This window comes from Ovis aries, chromosome 13 (assembly GCF_016772045.2).
Source record: "Ovis aries strain OAR_USU_Benz2616 breed Rambouillet chromosome 13, ARS-UI_Ramb_v3.0, whole genome shotgun sequence".
Lineage (NCBI taxonomy): Eukaryota > Metazoa > Chordata > Mammalia > Artiodactyla > Bovidae > Ovis > Ovis aries.
Genome location: NC_056066.1, coordinates 17555804 through 17572743, shown reverse-complemented (window position 1 = coordinate 17572743; position 16940 = coordinate 17555804). Strand labels below are relative to the sequence as shown.

Sequence of the window (16940 nt, the reverse complement as noted above, 5' to 3'; positions counted from 1 at the left end):
ATGTTTTGCCTCCCAAGGGTCTGAATGTGAAGTCTCTGCCTTACTAGAAGTACTTCATTGAATAAATCGAGAAGGAGGTAGTGGAATGAATACCCTTTCACTGATGTAATACTGAATTGAATCCTAGTCCTACAGGGAATAGACTTTGTAAGCCCACTGATAAGGACAGAAGATCAGTGACAGATCACTTATTTTGGGGCAGTAGAGATGTAGATAATTTTCTTCCCCAGGGCTGTAGTCTGTTTTTCTGTTGAACATGTGCCGATCTTTTGTCTAACTTTGTAATAGTTAAATTTCCAGCAATGATCCAGCTCTTCATGTGCTGAACCTTTACTAAGTGATCCAAATAAAACTGGATGCATTTTTAAATGTATGAATAGTAATTGTGATTTATTTATGAGTTTTATAAACCACAAAATTCTTTTCAAGGGATTTTGGGTGAAATGGCATATTAGATTGAGCCACATGAAATTGCTATTTTTATGGGCCAAAAAGGTTAACTATCGGCCAATTCATATGATTCAATCTAATTTTTCTGGAAGAATTTATATAATACTTGCTGCTTTGGGCAGAGTGAATTTCGAAAATTTCAGTATGTATTTCCTTCAAGTGAAATTAGCAAATTCTGTGTCATCTTAGGAACAGCTGGATTTTACGATATTGTAGCAAATAAAAATGTATTAAGTCAACTAAGGTGGCTGGATATTCCTTACCTGGTCAGTTTAGAAGCATCAATGAAATACATTACGTGTACTTCACAGCATTTTTCTGAGCTGATTGTCAATTTTTTTTTAATCTGTAAGTGCTTTTTATCTTTCTATGAGTTAAGAAAAATATTTAAGGTTTATGCCTACTTTGCTTACTTAGAAACACTGGACATAACAATAATTAAAAGTAGCTCCATAAAAAACAACCAGGTAACTTTTACTGCTAATAAGATGGTGTTTTGTTTTGTTTTTGCCAGAGCCCAAATTGATTTTTGTATAAAAATGAGGAACTAGAACACTGAGATGATTTATTACAGGAAGGGTTTTCATAGGGTTTGGTTTCGGTGAGCTCGTGTGTGACAAAGCAAATTGATGGCAGTGATAGGCTAATGATGTCATTGTGATGTCAGTACTCCTACTCACCCCGCACGAGCTTGCTGGTTTGGAACACTTTATGTGGGACCCGCGGCAGGGGAAGCCAGGCGGTGCTGTATGCAGAAGCCCATCATGGCTGTAACTGGGGATGAAACAGGTAAGAATTTTAAAGAGGGGTTTACATTCCGCAGAATTGTTTTTAAAGTTTAGAAAAATTATTTGGGGACCTCTTCAGTGTTTCCCAAAGTATCAACTTTCTAGTAGCTGAGAAGTAAGACGTCTCTTCTAATGTGTAACCGTATCTGCTCGGCACCATGTGAAGGCATCTGAGTGTAGTCGCTTCTTTCCTCAGTACTGAGCTGCTTCCTTAGCCAAATCGGTAATCCGGCACCCCCCACCCCCCACCCCACGCCCCCCTCTCTCTCTCCATTTGCTCTACTAAAATAAGCTGTTGATTCATCTGCAACCTGTTGCAGATCCAATGCAGCTGCGAGTGAAACACACATTCTGTTCAAGTTGTTAAAAAAAAAAGTCAGAGTCAGCTTCCGATTTTTTTCACGCTGTGTTCAAATGTAGCTGCAAAACAGAATAAGGAACCCAGCGCTTCAAGGGTGTTGGTGAGCCTGCCGTTCCTTCCGTCCTGTGGAAAACGGTCTGCTGCTCGGCTCACCGGGTTCAGAGGGCCGACGTCATTACATTTCCTGGAATCGGTGCAGCGGGGAGTGGAAAGTTAAACTGCAGGCGAGCTGCACGCTGACGTCAGTCCGAGTCACGCCGTAATTGACTCAGTTCTTTCCGCTCGGCCGCGCGCAGGTGGGGGCGGCCACCCTCCCTGACAGCGCCCTTAGCTCCCAGCAGGTCCCGTGAGCCTTGCCTTCACGTTGTGCCCCAGGTAAGTGTGTGCCCGGCGGGGCCAAACGGCCTGCGCAGGTGCCTGGGGACCGAGCGCCCGCTCGTGCTTGGCCCGGGGAGTGCAAGTCTTTGATTGGCCGCCCCCCACCTACCCCACCCCCACCTTCACTTTTTCCCGGGGTTGATGCTCTCAGTTACAGGTAATGCTTGTGATGTAGTGACTTGTAGTTGAGTGCCAGACCCGTGCTAAACTTGTAGTCGAGTTTCTTAAGAAAGGGTTACTGTAAACACCTTTTAGCTGTTCAGTCGGTGGATCTCGCTCTCTTCCTGAAGGGAACATTCCATTGTCTTGAGCAAGTAAAGCCTGTGTTAAATTGTTTTTCTCAAAGAAGTTTTTGTGAGGTTGAGGTTTTGGAAGTGCTATAGATTACAGAAGCCCTCAGATGACAGACTTACTATAAGAGATAGATGGACTTAATCTCAAACACTGCATGTCATAGTGATTTTAGGACCAAAGGCATTTTTGTGCATGTATTTATTTTCTAAAAATCATTAGTTGGTGTGTATCTTTCTTTACTAAGCCTTTAATTCCAATTTGCATGTCCAAACATGAGAAACAAATATAGCAAAAAATAAAATCAAATGATTGGAGAATAACTAGAGTATATTTAAACATAAGTAAAAATGTGCATACATTTTTTGTGTGCATACATTTTTAACCATTGCTTGTAAATAAGAGAACATTTATGTTTACAGAGTGAACATACTACTACTATCCTTGAAAAGATTTTTTTCTCACAGTTTTGCCCACAATGCTTATACCTGATTTACCCATTCCAATTTAAAATTTTCAGAATGCTGAAATTTTTAAAATGTCAAACTTTTTTCACAAGACCTCACTGTGTCTTCAGAAATCATTATTTTTGGAAATCTGGTCAGTTCTCACAGAATCAGTTCTGTTTAAAATGGTATTTGAGAATGAAAAGCATATTTTATTTGCTTTTTTGAGGAGCTCCCAAAACACAGGATTTAAGGTGCCTTTTGAAGGCAGTAGTGCAGCTTTTCCTTCTTTGGACGGAATGGTGCTAAAGCTGAAACTCCAGTACTTTGGCCACCTCATGCAAAGAGTTGACTCATTGGAAAAGACTCTGATGCTGGGCGGGATTGGGGGCAGGAGGAGAAGGGGACGACAGAGGATGAGATGGCTGGATGGCATCACTGACTCGATGGACGTGAATCTGAGTGAACTCTGGGAGTTTGTGATGGACAGGGAGGTCTGGCATGCTGCAATTCATGGGTTTGCAAAGAGTCGGACACGACTGAGTGATTGAACTGAACTGAGTGGAGCTTTGGGCTCCACCTTTGGACTCCTAGTTTCACCCCCTCTCCATTCGGATTTTGAAGGGAGTGGATGGAGCTAGATCTTTTGACTTGCCAACTTTTGACCATGTGTGCTAAGTGTCTTCAGTCATGTCTGACTCTGTGACCCTATGGACTATGGCCCACCAAGCTTCTCTCTCCATGGGATTCTCCAGGCAAGAATACTGGAGTGGGTTGCTGTTCCTTTCTCTAGGGGATCGTCCCCACCCAGTTTTGGCCATGATGCACATTTTACATCATGCTGCAGTAGACTTTGTGTGTGTGTGTGTTTATATAAAACAAGTACGTTTATATAAAACCAGTTTCAAAAATAGTGCTTACGCTCTGTGATATACTTGTGTATTCTATTTTTTAATGCCGTTCTTGACCCATGAAACTAATGAATAGCTTATGGTCTTCAACTTATAGTTTGAAAAGCTTATCTAGACCAAAATCAGGCTCCAGAATAATGACTGGCACGGAAAAGGTTTTAGAAGGATTTGCTTATAGGATCATGGAATTGAATGTGAAAGTGAATATCCATTGTTTATAGAATTATATTATTGATTCTGTTGGTTATACTTTAAATTTTTATTAGAAATAGTTTTTATCATGGTATTCAGCCTGGATTTCTGAATTGTTAAAAAGTTACAACTTATTCAAATTTGGAAAATAGTATCTTAATTAATATTTGATGCATGAGAATAAGGATACATTTCACCTTTGTGAAAAGGGGCTGCTGGAAAAAGTTTTTGTTTGGAGATTTTCACCTGAAAAAATGTTTTGGATCAGGTTGTAACTGCATGGAAGGTATACAGAAATTGCCATTGTGTTATTTCCCCACTATTTTTGAAAAAACATTTTAATGAAATACAATTTTGGATGCTTGTTTCACTTTGCTCAGTTTTATATGCCTATATGAACATAAAATAATGCCTAATAAAATATAAATGAGTGCCTAATAAAATAATTATGATGATACTTTGCATTTATGTAAACTTTAAAAAAATCACTTAATGTTACAAATAAATACAAATGTGGCGAGTGCTATAAGAAAGCTGGCAGAACATGAGAGACCATGAGAAGCAGGTAACAGGGTTAAGGGATCAGGAAAGTCCCCACTGAGGAAACCGTGTTTAAATAGGTGAGAGGAGAAGCGCTTTCCATACCTTGTCACTGAGGTACTGACTGCGGATGATGTTACCCTTATTTGCATCTAACCGAACAGGGATCAGAGCAGGTGAAGCTCTTCTAGCTCACAGAGTTAGCAAGCAATGAACTCTTCTGGATTTTCAGAGTCCTTGTTGGGTCCTGTTCACACCATATCACGTTGCTTTTTTCCAGAATATTTATTATTACTCTCCTAGGATGATAAGAGTATATATTTGCTATTATATAGAACTTTAAATTTTGATATTCATAATTTCATCTTGTATATGGACTTTTTTTTTTCACTTGAAGAATTTTACTTAATAATTCAGGAAGGTGACTTAATAAAAAATAGTACTGGCTTAATTCTATGGGGTCTATGAGTTACATTAATTATAACACATTTGAAAGTGTTCAGTATGTAGTTAGATTTACATAGGACTTCCATTTACCTGGGAAAAGTAGGGGGCAGTGGAGGAGGGGAAGTTTTGGGTGGTGTGAGACAGCAGGCGAGGGCACGCCTGGTCTGGACAGTTTGAGTCCTGGTGTGGTGGCAAGGAGGAAGAGGGCCGGAAAAGGAAAATGAGGGTGCTGTTGGTTTTTGGAGCCAGGGCAAGCACCCTGTGCTAACCAGTGTGACTGCTAAGTCACCTCCGTTGCTTGCAGTTCTCCAGTGTGTTTGGGATTGGCCACACAGAGCAACGTGACACACGAAGGTAGGAGCTGTGTGTGGAAACAGAGATCTTTATTCAGCTAGTGTGCTCAGAGAACTCAGTGAACAAATAAGCAAATAACATCACCATCATTAGGGGTGTTGATAAATCGCTTCACTCTGAAAGTTATCAAGCTAGGCATTTGGCTGGCTTTCCTCTTTTCTTTGTTAGGAAGAAACAAGCACCTTTGACTTGTGGGATTTTCAGTTTTCTTACTACCAGGCTGATGAGATTGTACCATCTGTTTATTTGTGATCCTCCACCTTTGAGGTTCTCTTTTAAATGATTATATACCTTAAGAAGGATGTTTTCTATTATTGCTTAATAATTTATTCTCTAAGGGGATAGAATATATAGTAGAAATTTTTATAGTAGAAATTTTAAAAGTTTTTTAAGAGGCATATTTTTTAAAAAGCACAGTAAGGAATAAGAGCCACATATTTCAACCATTTCTATTACCCAGGTTTGTTAGAAGGGAAACTCCAGGGGGAAATATATTTATGGTTGTTATATGCCTTTGAACTAATATACAGTATAAGCATAATCTGGAATATTGTCTTTCAGAACTTAAGGAAGGGAAGAGGAAGGGAACTAACATTTGCTGAAAACCTACCATGTGCCAGGCACTGTGCTAGACACTTTGACATACATTACAGGGTTTATTGTGAGTATTAAATGAGACCATGTATCCCCATTTTACAGATGAGGAAACTGAACTTGCCCCAAGTCACATGGCTGGTAAGTGGCAGAGCTGACTAGAACCCAAACTCCAAGCCCCATGCTTTTTCTGCTGTACCGTGTTTAAAGCTTGCGAAGAGAGGTATGAAGTTACTGACCAGAAGTGAGAGTTCTAGGAATTTTCTTTCTCATGAAATATCGATACTAAACCTAAACATTTCTTTTTACATGTCAGGAGTTAGATGGTTGGAATCACACTATAAATAGAACTTCTCTCCTTCTAAAATGCCAGGTTAGATGACTACTATCTAAGGGAAAACTGAAGAAATAATGCCTTTTATCCAGAAGTCTGAACAAACACATGGCACCTTATCAGGCTTTCCATGGCTTAGTGTTAAAGACAGCTGTAATAACAATAGCTTATGGTCTTATAATATTGCTTACTTTAGACATTCTAAATGACAGTGGGCTTGTGCAAAACCCCAGGAAGTTCAGAATTTACTCCGTGTGGTCCACATGTAAACTCACCAGGCACTCGTAGTATCAAAGACCGAGCTAGATTCTAGGGGATACCAAGGTAAAAAAGATGTCCCTGATTTGTCTTTAAAGTTTGCAGCCTTAGAATAAAATTAGTATATCAATATCTTTTTCTTGTTTTTCTTTGATCATGAGTTTAAAGTCCCCACAGATGGTCTACTTATTTTCAGAAATAATGTGTACGGTGAGATTCTGGAATAAAAAATAATTTGGGCACTTTTAGTAGTTAGAAGGAACAGAAATTGGCCTTTGTAAGAATCCATGGATCAGAGTGTGACACCGAAGAATGTAGTAGACTTCTTTGAACTGTGATCCTCAGCATCTGACATGCTTTAAATTATCACTGAATCACTTCATCAAAAACTAAAGCTAAGACAAAAACTTCTTGATAACTTGTTTCAAAACCAAAACTTTTTGACATTTGGATTTCCTTAAAACAAAAGATTCTCTTTGCCCCTATCTTATTAACATGCTTACTAACAAGATCATATTTCAATATATGGAATTCATCCTTTGATACTTATTCAGTAACCATTAGACATTAGAATAGCACCATCACATAGATTATTTGGGATATTATAGGAATTGATGCTAATTCCTACTAATTTACATTAATTCCTATTTCTGGCTTGAACTAATGCACTGCAGGGTGATTTTTTGTTAAAGGAGATGAATATATTCTAGGTCTGAAAAATTATAATAAAACCTAGTTTTGTTAGCGAATAATCTAAAACTAATACATCCAAATACAACATTCCGTTTCAAGATATCATTTTAAAGCTGTATTTTTTCCTGAGCTATTGCTCAAAATGTTTTAAGAATACTTCTTTAAAAAGTGCCGCTCTTCTTCATGGTGCCAAGTTTGGCCCTTGGAGGGTAGTTTCAGCTTTGGGGAACAGGCACAAGTTTAGAAACATTTCTGGCTTTAAGACCAGTGAATGAACTTTATTTTTTCACCTGCAAAATATTCCTCCCCCTACCCCTTTTCCTTTTTAAAAAAATGGATACTCTTTAACTTTTGTATATCACATAACCAGTCTGCTCTGACTTACAGTACCAAAAATAGCAGATATACACAAAGCTAGAGCAAGCATCCTGAACCCATCTGTACCTTGCTGTTAATTTTTATTGCACTCTTTGTGAGCAGTGTTTGGCCAGAAAAACACTAGACCAAGGTCTGCATCCTTGCCGCCTGCAAATGTCAGCACAGGGACGACACAAGAACTTCTCATTCGTCACAGGCCATTGTTCCAATTTTAGAAAGTCTCTGTTGCCTCCAGCTGTTCCATTGTTTAACCTTTATTAACCCATAACCACCTTCCCCTGCTGTGAGTACAGAGAAAGGAGACCACTGTGTAGTTCTGTGCACCATTCTAGTTCTCCTGGCAATAGATTTGAAGTTTTTCTAAAAAATCTTTAGGAAGTTAACAGTTTACAACTGATTTTTTAAAATATCTTCTTAAATAATTCCAAAATATTTCAAAATTTTCAGTGACATATAATAAGACATCTGTGTATACAGTGTTTTAAATAGTCACAAAAATAAATTTAGGATTTTTCTCAAGTTTACTAATATCAAATTTTGCTAGTGATTGTTATATCTATCACAGTTGCTGTTTGTCATGACTGTTTATTAAATTATGTACAGAAGGGAGAAATTTATAAATGGTTTTGTTAATCTTACAAAGACCTTGTTATCTTCACTCAAAGCCATATTTTTATTCTTTCACCTAATTCTCAAGCCCTAGAGGGAAAAAAAAACCCTGGTATATATCCAAAAGAAGCACATAGATCATTTTTGATGAGCCTTTTAAATTGGTTGGCTATTTTCAGTGATAATATTCCATTTTAGTGAAAAAGTCTTTTGTCTCCCTTTTGGGTAAAATTTTGTTTCTTACTCAATGGGTATAATACATTTCAATGACACATAGTGACGATGCCTTTCATATTTTGATTGGCACTAAGTTCAGACCAATTTTTATAGAACTTGATAACTTTTTAAACCTTTCTTGCATTTAACTTTGAGAGAGCATGCATTTTGCAACATTTCATCAAAATGTCAAATTAACTATGGACCATTCATTCTCAAAGTTGGAAAGTTGGTGGTTAAAAAATGTTTTGTGACTTAAATCTGTCCTTTCTAGGAAGCTGTGTTTATGGCAGTGGATAGACAAACTTTGAAATCAGGACACTTTGAGGACTTTTAGTATTCAGTGTGAATACTAAATATTTAAATTTATCATTTAGCTAGCTATGATTATACTATAATTAGAAAATGTGTTTTAAAAAATGATTGCTTAGAAATGTGTTATTATCCCAAGGAACCTAGGAAAGACAAAAATTATTATTCCACAGAGAAACCAGTTTTAAGTAGAGCTTTCCTGTTTCTTATTTTGTTCTTGTTTTTAAGCTGAAAATACAGTAAGCTAGTATTTTCCTTCCAGCAGCCCAGTTAGTCATCATCTGTTAATAACACTTGCACTTAAAGATTTTCAGGAACTGTTTCAGGTATGATGTAGGCTATGAGAAAATCTCTTCACTGGGCTATTCAGAGGATACAGATGTTCTGCTTAAGTAAAATTCTTGCAGTGGTGTGCAAGGGCCAGCTCCCACTGGTTTGCTGGTACCAATGATTACATTTTCAGGATTTTTATGAACTGATTGCAAAAACAGCCATCAGTAAAAAATAGATGTATTGATAATACACATATACTTAACAAATAAATTACACTAATAAACACTTAAAACTCATCCTTTCTAATAATTATATCCATGGTCTTGAGGTTATTTACATCTGTTTTGTCTCCATGGTGTGCCCCTTACTATAGTATGTCTTTCCACCTCTACATCTAGTGAAGTTACACTGGTAGCTTGAAACTGGCCATGGTGAAAGTGTTCACATCCTGGAATTTGATAAACACTACAGACCAGGGCTTTTTTTCCCTCCTGGAGAGCTTGCAATGAAATATGTATCAGCACAACACTGATTTTAGGCTAAATGAACTATTAATTCAAAAGTCTCCCTACTTTAGCCTTTGATTAAAAAAAAAAAACTTTCTAAAAAGTGTTAGGGCATTTTCTATTAAATGTATAGACCATCCTGAGTATCATTGTTCCAAATGCTCATGAGATCTCTCATACCTAAGATTTCTATAATGCCCTGAACAGTCATCTTAAACATGAGCAAGATCACCTCTCACAACATGTAAAAAGAAGGTGGTTATTTCCAGGTCAACTTTATATAAAATATATCAAGTGGGAAATTGTTTATGTGACTTGTGCCATTTTGTTTCCTTGCAGCCGCCACTGGCGAGATGCCGACTTACCAGATCCGAGCTCCGACCACTGCTTTGCCACAGGGAGTGGTGATGGCTGCCTCCCCCGGAAGCCTGCACAGTCCCCAGCAGCTAGCAGAGGAAGCGACACGCAAACGGGAGCTGAGGCTAATGAAAAACAGGTAAGGCGTTTCATTAGAAACTGCGGCCACCTAGGGGACCTATCGTTTACTACTTGTCCTCAGCCATTTCTCCCATGTTACGTGTTCTGTGTCATTTTGTGTAGACTCCTGGTCTGCTTGTGCTCATAGGTAAGTTTTCTAATCAGCGTTCCAGCCGTGAAACTCTTTTCATCAGCCCCCTGTGTTGTAGGGTAATATCTAAATGAGACATTAAATTTTTTTAATGACAACAGAAGAACTTTATTACAAATAAAGATTCACTTTATACTTAGTATTTACTTTGTGAAATAGATGATAAGTAATATTTAGCTTCTTAAGCAACTATACTCAATAACAATTAATTTAAAATAATCATTATTTTAAAAAATTATCTTTATTTATCAATTAGTATGGTCAATATAACGATCATTATTATGAAATAAGACATTCAGATACAATGAAAACCTTAGAAAATGGTTCGATGATGACAACGAAGTGCTTTATATACTTTATACACTTTATATACTTTATACTTTATATAAAAAGACCGAAATAAGATGATTGCCTGACTTGTTTTTATTTATTTATTTTTAATTGGAGAATAATTGTTTTACAAGATTGTATTGGTTTCTGCCATACATCATCATGAATCAGCCAAACGCATACATATGTCCCGTTCCTCTTGAACCTTCTTCCCACCCCATCCCACCCCATCCCACCCCTCTGACTCATTAAAGATCCTGTGAAGGAAAAAAAAAAAAAAAAGCATCTTTATGAGCAAAATAAATTTGAGTGTGAGTTCAGAATTTTCTAAGTCTTTTACATGTAGTTTTCTATCCATTTTGTAACTTCGTTTTTTCTCTATTATACCAAAGTACAGTCTATTCTGAAAAATTCTAGTTGAGTGCAGGGACAAAGCAAGAGGAAGAATTAAAATTACCCACAGCCCCACCACGTAGAGACACCTCCTGTAGTACATATACTTCTAGTTCCCTCTCTCATTTTCTCACGTTTTCTTGCATATTTTCTGGCCTAGAAATAACTGAGAGAGTCCCTAGGTGCAAGGAATTCTGAGAAGGGTCTATTTTAGCTTCCAGATTTCAGTTTCAGAGCAGGACAAGAGAAAAGCAGATGACAAATGGCTATTCGGTTGCTCAGTGTCTGTTGAGCAAGTTTTCAATGCTCATTTCTACCATTTCTTTAACTCGCAGGCATATAGCTTTCACATGAGAATAGGTCTAATTATTCTCCTTACTTTTCATGGGCTTCCCTGGTGGCTCAGACCATAAAGAATCTGCCTACAATGCAGCAGACCTAGGTTCGATCCCTGGGTCAGGAAGATGCTTTGGAGAAGGGAATGGTTCCCACTCCAGTATTCATGCCTGGGAGATCCCATGGACAGAGGAGCCTAGTGGGCTACAGTCTATGGGGTTGCAAAGAGTCAGACATGACTGAGCATACACACACACACACACATTCTCCTTACTTTACAGATGAGCAGCTGAGGTTCAGAGAGGTCAGGCAACAAGCTGGCTAAAATCACACAGCCCAAACTGCACAGAACCTGGGAGTGCATTCATGTTATCTTTACCCAGAGCCCACACAGCACTGACACCGAGGTCACCTGCAAGAGACCTTGGTGTCAGCTGCACATTTAGTTGTATGGCCTTACCCATAGCCCCACCATGTAGAGACACGTAGGACTGACTTACTCATGAAAAAGACCTGTTACACATTCTCTCTTTAAAAAGACTAAAGTCTTTGGCTGGCATTCATAGTAGATACTTAATTGTATTTCTACCAATCCCACGACGGTTTTTAGTTTTTTAACAAGCTTGTCAGCTTTTCTTCTTTGCTGGGTATTTTTTCTCCACGCCAAGGATATCTTCAGACAAATGCAAGACCTGAAAGCTGAGCTAACTATTAATAGAAGAAACAGGTGTTTTCCGTAGCTGAGACAACTTAGGAATGTACCACCTACTGGTATGACCATCCAGAGCTTTGTGCCTAGAACATTTTGACTCTGGTAACAGGCAGGCAGACACATGAAACATGAAGTATGACTATTTCACTAGAAATAGTTGACCTTGGTAAATAAAACTTGAAAAATTAGACATCTCACGACACTGCTCTTCAATATTTAAAATTTCATTTCATGGTAACTTGTTTTATAAAATGGCTATCTTCCTTCCAGATCTAGAATTTCATATGAGGATTTAATCATGAAAAGCTTGGTATTCATCATTTCTTTGTGAAAGAGTTGAATTGTGCTCCCAAACTGCCAAGTGTGATTGGAGTTACTCTTGACTTGCCATGTGAATCATTTAGATTAACTTAATCTGTGTTTATCAGATTGGGCTCACTTTTATACTGTTAATTTTTCTGTTAACTGGTTGAGAAGTCTGAGAACATCTTAAATTCACAGGGCGACGGCATTGTTCTCAGCTAGGCGGTAAGGCTTGATCTCTTCCTGCGGATCATTGGGATTTCAAGGTCTTTCTTCTGCTGACCCTTACTTCCCACAGAGAAAACACAGATAACCAGTTGTTAGTGTCAACTACCCCCAAACATTAAAACAGAATCGGCCAAGTGTGTTGCACACGTCAGTCCTAGTTCAGCATTGCGGCAGAGTAACTGGCATTACCGTGGCTGGTAATTAGACATTCGACACAACTTTTGTTTACATATTTGAATTATCTGTTTCAACGTAGGCTTTTTGATACGATGAGTACCCGAATGGCAGTTCTTCTCAAAGGAATGCTCCAAAATAAAGCTGTGATCAAAGGGTATCTTCTGCAGAGGAGTTAAATGATATGGTTGCCACCTCCTCCCCCCTAGGAAAAAAAAAAATGAGAGAAAATGTTGGCTGTGTCCATTGTTTTTTGGTGGGGCTATGCATGAAAATAACTCACTCGGCTCATGGGTTCATTTGCGTGTGTTGCTTTGGCTGCTGGTCTGGTCTTCCTCTGGGCGTGTCTGCACTACTTTCAGTCCTGGTTTGCAGATGTGTGTCTCATGTCCTTTCCATGATCTCTGTCATGGCAGTCTCACCTTTCCGGGTTTAAGTTGTCTGAATTACTGAGGGTTGTATTTCTGTACCCTCTCTTCTCTCCTTTAATTTTCAAAAGCCGAGTCCCTTTAATTTTGGTTTATGAAAATGTGCATGACCTGTTATTCTTATCCGTGTTGTTTTTCCAGCCAATAAATTATTGCTTGCCATCCCAATTGATCTTGTCTTAACTGAAATTTAGTCTTGAAGAATGAAAACCTCCCATACTGAGGTTTAAGGTTGCTGAGGACTAATTGTTCTAATCATTTTTGATCAAAGTTAACTCGTGATAGAACATGTGGCTTTTGGTGGACAAAGATAGTTAAGAGAATTGAACAGACCTGTCATTTTTGTTGTTGTTGTATTCGGTAGGAATTCATGTGGGGATGTGTTCCTATCGTTTTTGCTGAAAACCTTTCTGGTCCCTGTGACCATGGGCTGTGTACCCTCAGGAAACACCTTGTACCACAGATGCCTGGCCAGTTGTCGCTGTGCCATCGCTCCTGCTGGCTGAGGGTGGCCACACGCCCAGGCACATGCTTGGTCACAGCTGTCGTGCCATGCCGCTCTGTCCAGAGCTGACCAAGGACCGCCTGGCGGTTGGGCCCGGGGGGCCGCTCTGGACTGCGCTGAGAGGTTGTTCCCCTTGTCACTTGCCTTGTGTTGGTTCCAGGGAAGCTGCCCGGGAGTGTCGCAGGAAGAAGAAAGAATATGTCAAGTGTCTTGAAAACCGCGTGGCTGTGCTTGAAAACCAAAACAAGACCCTCATTGAGGAACTCAAGGCCCTCAAAGATCTTTATTGCCATAAAGCAGAGTAATTGTCTTTGACTTGGACCTTGTTTGCTCTGAACTCTAATCAAGGCAGGAGGTGCAGCCATGCTACTAATTGCCTTGTGGAATGACTTGTGGAAGGGACCCCAGTGACCCTTGAGAACCCAGTTTGGCTTTAGTGTTTGACATTGAATGAGACCTCTTGTCCCAGGATGGGGAACGCCACCATGATCACACTTCCCAAGCCTCCTTCAGCCTCCTTGTCAGTAGCGTGCATGCGAAAAAATGTCTTGTTTGCCCTTTTGCTTTCTATTTTCTTTCAGGGAAGCTGCTAAAGAATGTCGACGTCGAAAGAAAGAATATGTCAAGTGTCTGGAGAGTCGAGTCGCAGTGCTGGAAGTTCAAAACAAGAAGCTTATAGAGGAACTGGAAACCTTGAAAGACATTTGCTCTCCCAAAACAGATTAGTAGAAATATTTAACTATGAACTGATTACAACCTGTACAGTTGCTTTTGAAGGCAATACAATATATAGCCGGCAAGAATTATGGCTTTTTTTTCTCCTTTGTATCATTCAGTGTATTTTCTAATCTCTAACATTCCCAAACTGCTTCACTGTACGTAGTTAACTCTTAGCTGTAACTTCAATTTTTTTTAAAAAGAGACAAACTGTAAAAAAAGTCTGTAACAGATTCTTAAAATGCAATATTTGTAAGACTTGTTCCAATGCCACATATTTGCAGTTCCCAATCTGTGTCATGAATAGTGTCCTATGCAATAAAAATTTTTTGCAGATCTTTAAAAATCATTTTAGGAAAGGGTGATCAAAGATAAATGCATCCAGCAGTACAATAAAAATAAACCACAAAAAAATACCTCAGGAGAGAATGGAAAGAAAGAAGGAATGGAAAGAATCTAGTGACATGCCTATGTGAAAAATAATAGCCTATAAATGAATTTATGGCATTTGCAGATTTTTATATTGGTTGCTTTGTAAAGAAAATATTGTATTGCTGTCTTTGAATGCCAGAGTTGACAACAGTTTCTAATAGAACCATGTTGGTTACACTTTGTAGTGTTTGGTGCTCTTTTAACTATCCGAACATTGACTACAGTTTTTACTCTATGGTGTAATATAATAGATCTTCAGAAGCTTTTAGTGTCGGTTTGCTCTTAAGGTGATGAAAGGTGACACATATTTTAATACCTGTGCCGAGTTACAAGTTCGAATTGTATTTGCAGACCTTCACGGGCTCCTCTGCCGATTTCCACAGTGGGCCGTGTTTTCTGCCACATGTCCTTTCTGCCGTCGTCTCAGAAACCCAGCCCCAGGGCTTAGCTGTATACAGCGGAGTAGCTCTGAGAGATTCAGCTGGTGTGATGCACTAGGCCTCTCTGCACATGGTCTGGAAATCTCCTGCTGGTGACCCTCTATTTTGAGTTATGGCTAACAACCATGGGAGGGTTTGGTTTTTTGTTGTTTTTTAAAAATATTTGTTTGGCTGCATCAGGGCTTTGTTGTGACACATGGGATGTTTTGCTGCTTCATGGACTCTCTAGTTGTAGCAAATGGGCTTAGTTGCCCCACAGACTGTGGGATCTTAGTTCCCCGGTCAGGGATCCAATCCAAGGCCCTCGCATTGCAAGGCAGATTCGTAACCACTGGACCACCAGGGAAGTCCCACCAAAGGAATTTTAAAGGAAAATCTAAGACAACTCAAGGTTTTATTTTTCACTTCAAGACAGCTACTTGTAGATCAAACACTTTTGAGTCAGCACTTTCAGATGAGGTTCATTACGTCGGGTGGGTTATTACTGGTATTCACATCTCATCCTGCTTTTATAATAAAAAACCTTGAAGACACGTGTAAGCCCAAAGCCCTGACCACAAGATACTCACTCGTGGGCCGTCTGCTGAAGGCCTCCTCTGGGCTGGACTCACCTTAGTTTCTGCTGTAACTCCCGACCTGTGAAGGCTGCCCCTCCCCCAGTTTCAGCAGTGGAGCTGGCTACTGTGTGGAGGAGTGTGGGGTGCAGGACGGGAGGCCGCTGGGTGGCATCTTAGTGCCACCCCACGTCATCATCCCTTATCTGTAACTCCCAGGAGGCGAGGCGCACCGTTTGTGGCTTTCTCTAGAAATACTTAATCCACCCATCAGAGCCTGAGCTCTGAATCTCTTTTATCTCAATGTTTGTCTCATTCTACAGAGAAGTAAGGTGAGGAAGGAAGATAAGAAAGAAACGAGGAAAGTAAAACCCCAGGTTTCAAGTGAAGGAGAAGGGTGCTTGGTACTCATGCAGTTATCATTCACTCCATCACTCAACCTTTCATTCAGTCGCTCAGAGTCCATGTAAATGAGATGTATGTTCAGAAGTGTGGACACTGAGAGGGTGACCCAGGGATTGGCAGACAGGGCGTAAAAAAGTTGATGCTGGAGGTGCAGTAGGTCAGAATGGGAGGCAGATGTGGGCGGAGCCAGATGGGGTCTTCCTGAAGGAGGCAGACTTGGGAGTGACTGGAAATGCAGCGGTGGGGGTGTGTGTATCCGGATGGGGTACAGAGCAGACACCCCCTCCTAGGAGAAGAGTCAAGGAGATGGAGGAGGTGAAGTTAGGAGTCATGGCGGGGGAGTCCATTTGGTTCGACAGAGGCTGTGCATATACATGTGTACCCCAGTCTGTCATTTCAGGGGAAGGAGATTGCATCTGACTACTTGGGACCCTCAGATAGCCAATGCCCCTCCTTTTCCCCAGTGGTTTAAACATGAGGAAATGTTATCTCACGAGACACCAGGCCCAGATATTCAGTGGGAGATTCAGTGGCTCAACACGACCTCACAAGCATCGGCTCCCTATGTAGGCTGGTCTCCCAATCCTGGTATCGTTGTCTGGATACAGGCACCAGAGGGCAGCCAGCAGCACCTCTTCTGGTTGTCCTGTCTTCAGAGCAAAGAAAACCTGCACAGAAGACCTTCTGCAGGTCTCACCAGCTGAGTCTAACCTGCTGAGTCTCACCTGCCAGATGCTCATCGTCACCTCCTTCCGCAGCTGCTCACTGGCCTGGAGAGTGGAGTTAAAAGCTCTGGATTCCTAGTGAGGATGCAACCTCTGGGGCTGGGAGGGCAGCCAGCTTCTGTGAAGCATACGGCCAATTGGTGTTGAATAGAACTGGATTCCGGAAGAGCCAGGTGTGGGCAGCTAATGGGGTCTCCCATATTGGTGATGTGCAAGGCTGCAGCTGGCTGGGAGTTGGGGACCTTGGTGGGACTTGAGGCTGGAGCCACACAGGACTTCCCCAGATTCTGGCTCATCTG

The 16940-nt window shown here is 40.2% G+C and overlaps 1 protein-coding gene across 28 annotated transcripts in view; it reads left to right on the top strand.

The window, feature by feature from the left end:
- The window catches only part of CREM (cAMP responsive element modulator), a 67742-nt gene extending 53048 nt beyond the window's left edge, over window positions 1–14694 (top strand). For 7 of the 28 annotated variants that reach the window (XM_060396819.1, XM_042229557.2, XM_042229562.2 and 4 more), the window contains 3 exons: window positions 5858–5893; window positions 9671–9827; window positions 13529–14694. In XM_060396819.1, the coding sequence (XP_060252802.1) occupies window positions 5858–5893; window positions 9671–9827; window positions 13529–13673 (338 nt within the window). In that variant the 3' untranslated portion in view covers window positions 13674–14694. 28 annotated transcript variants of the gene reach the window in all.
- The last annotated feature ends 2246 nt before the right edge of the window (window positions 14695–16940 follow it).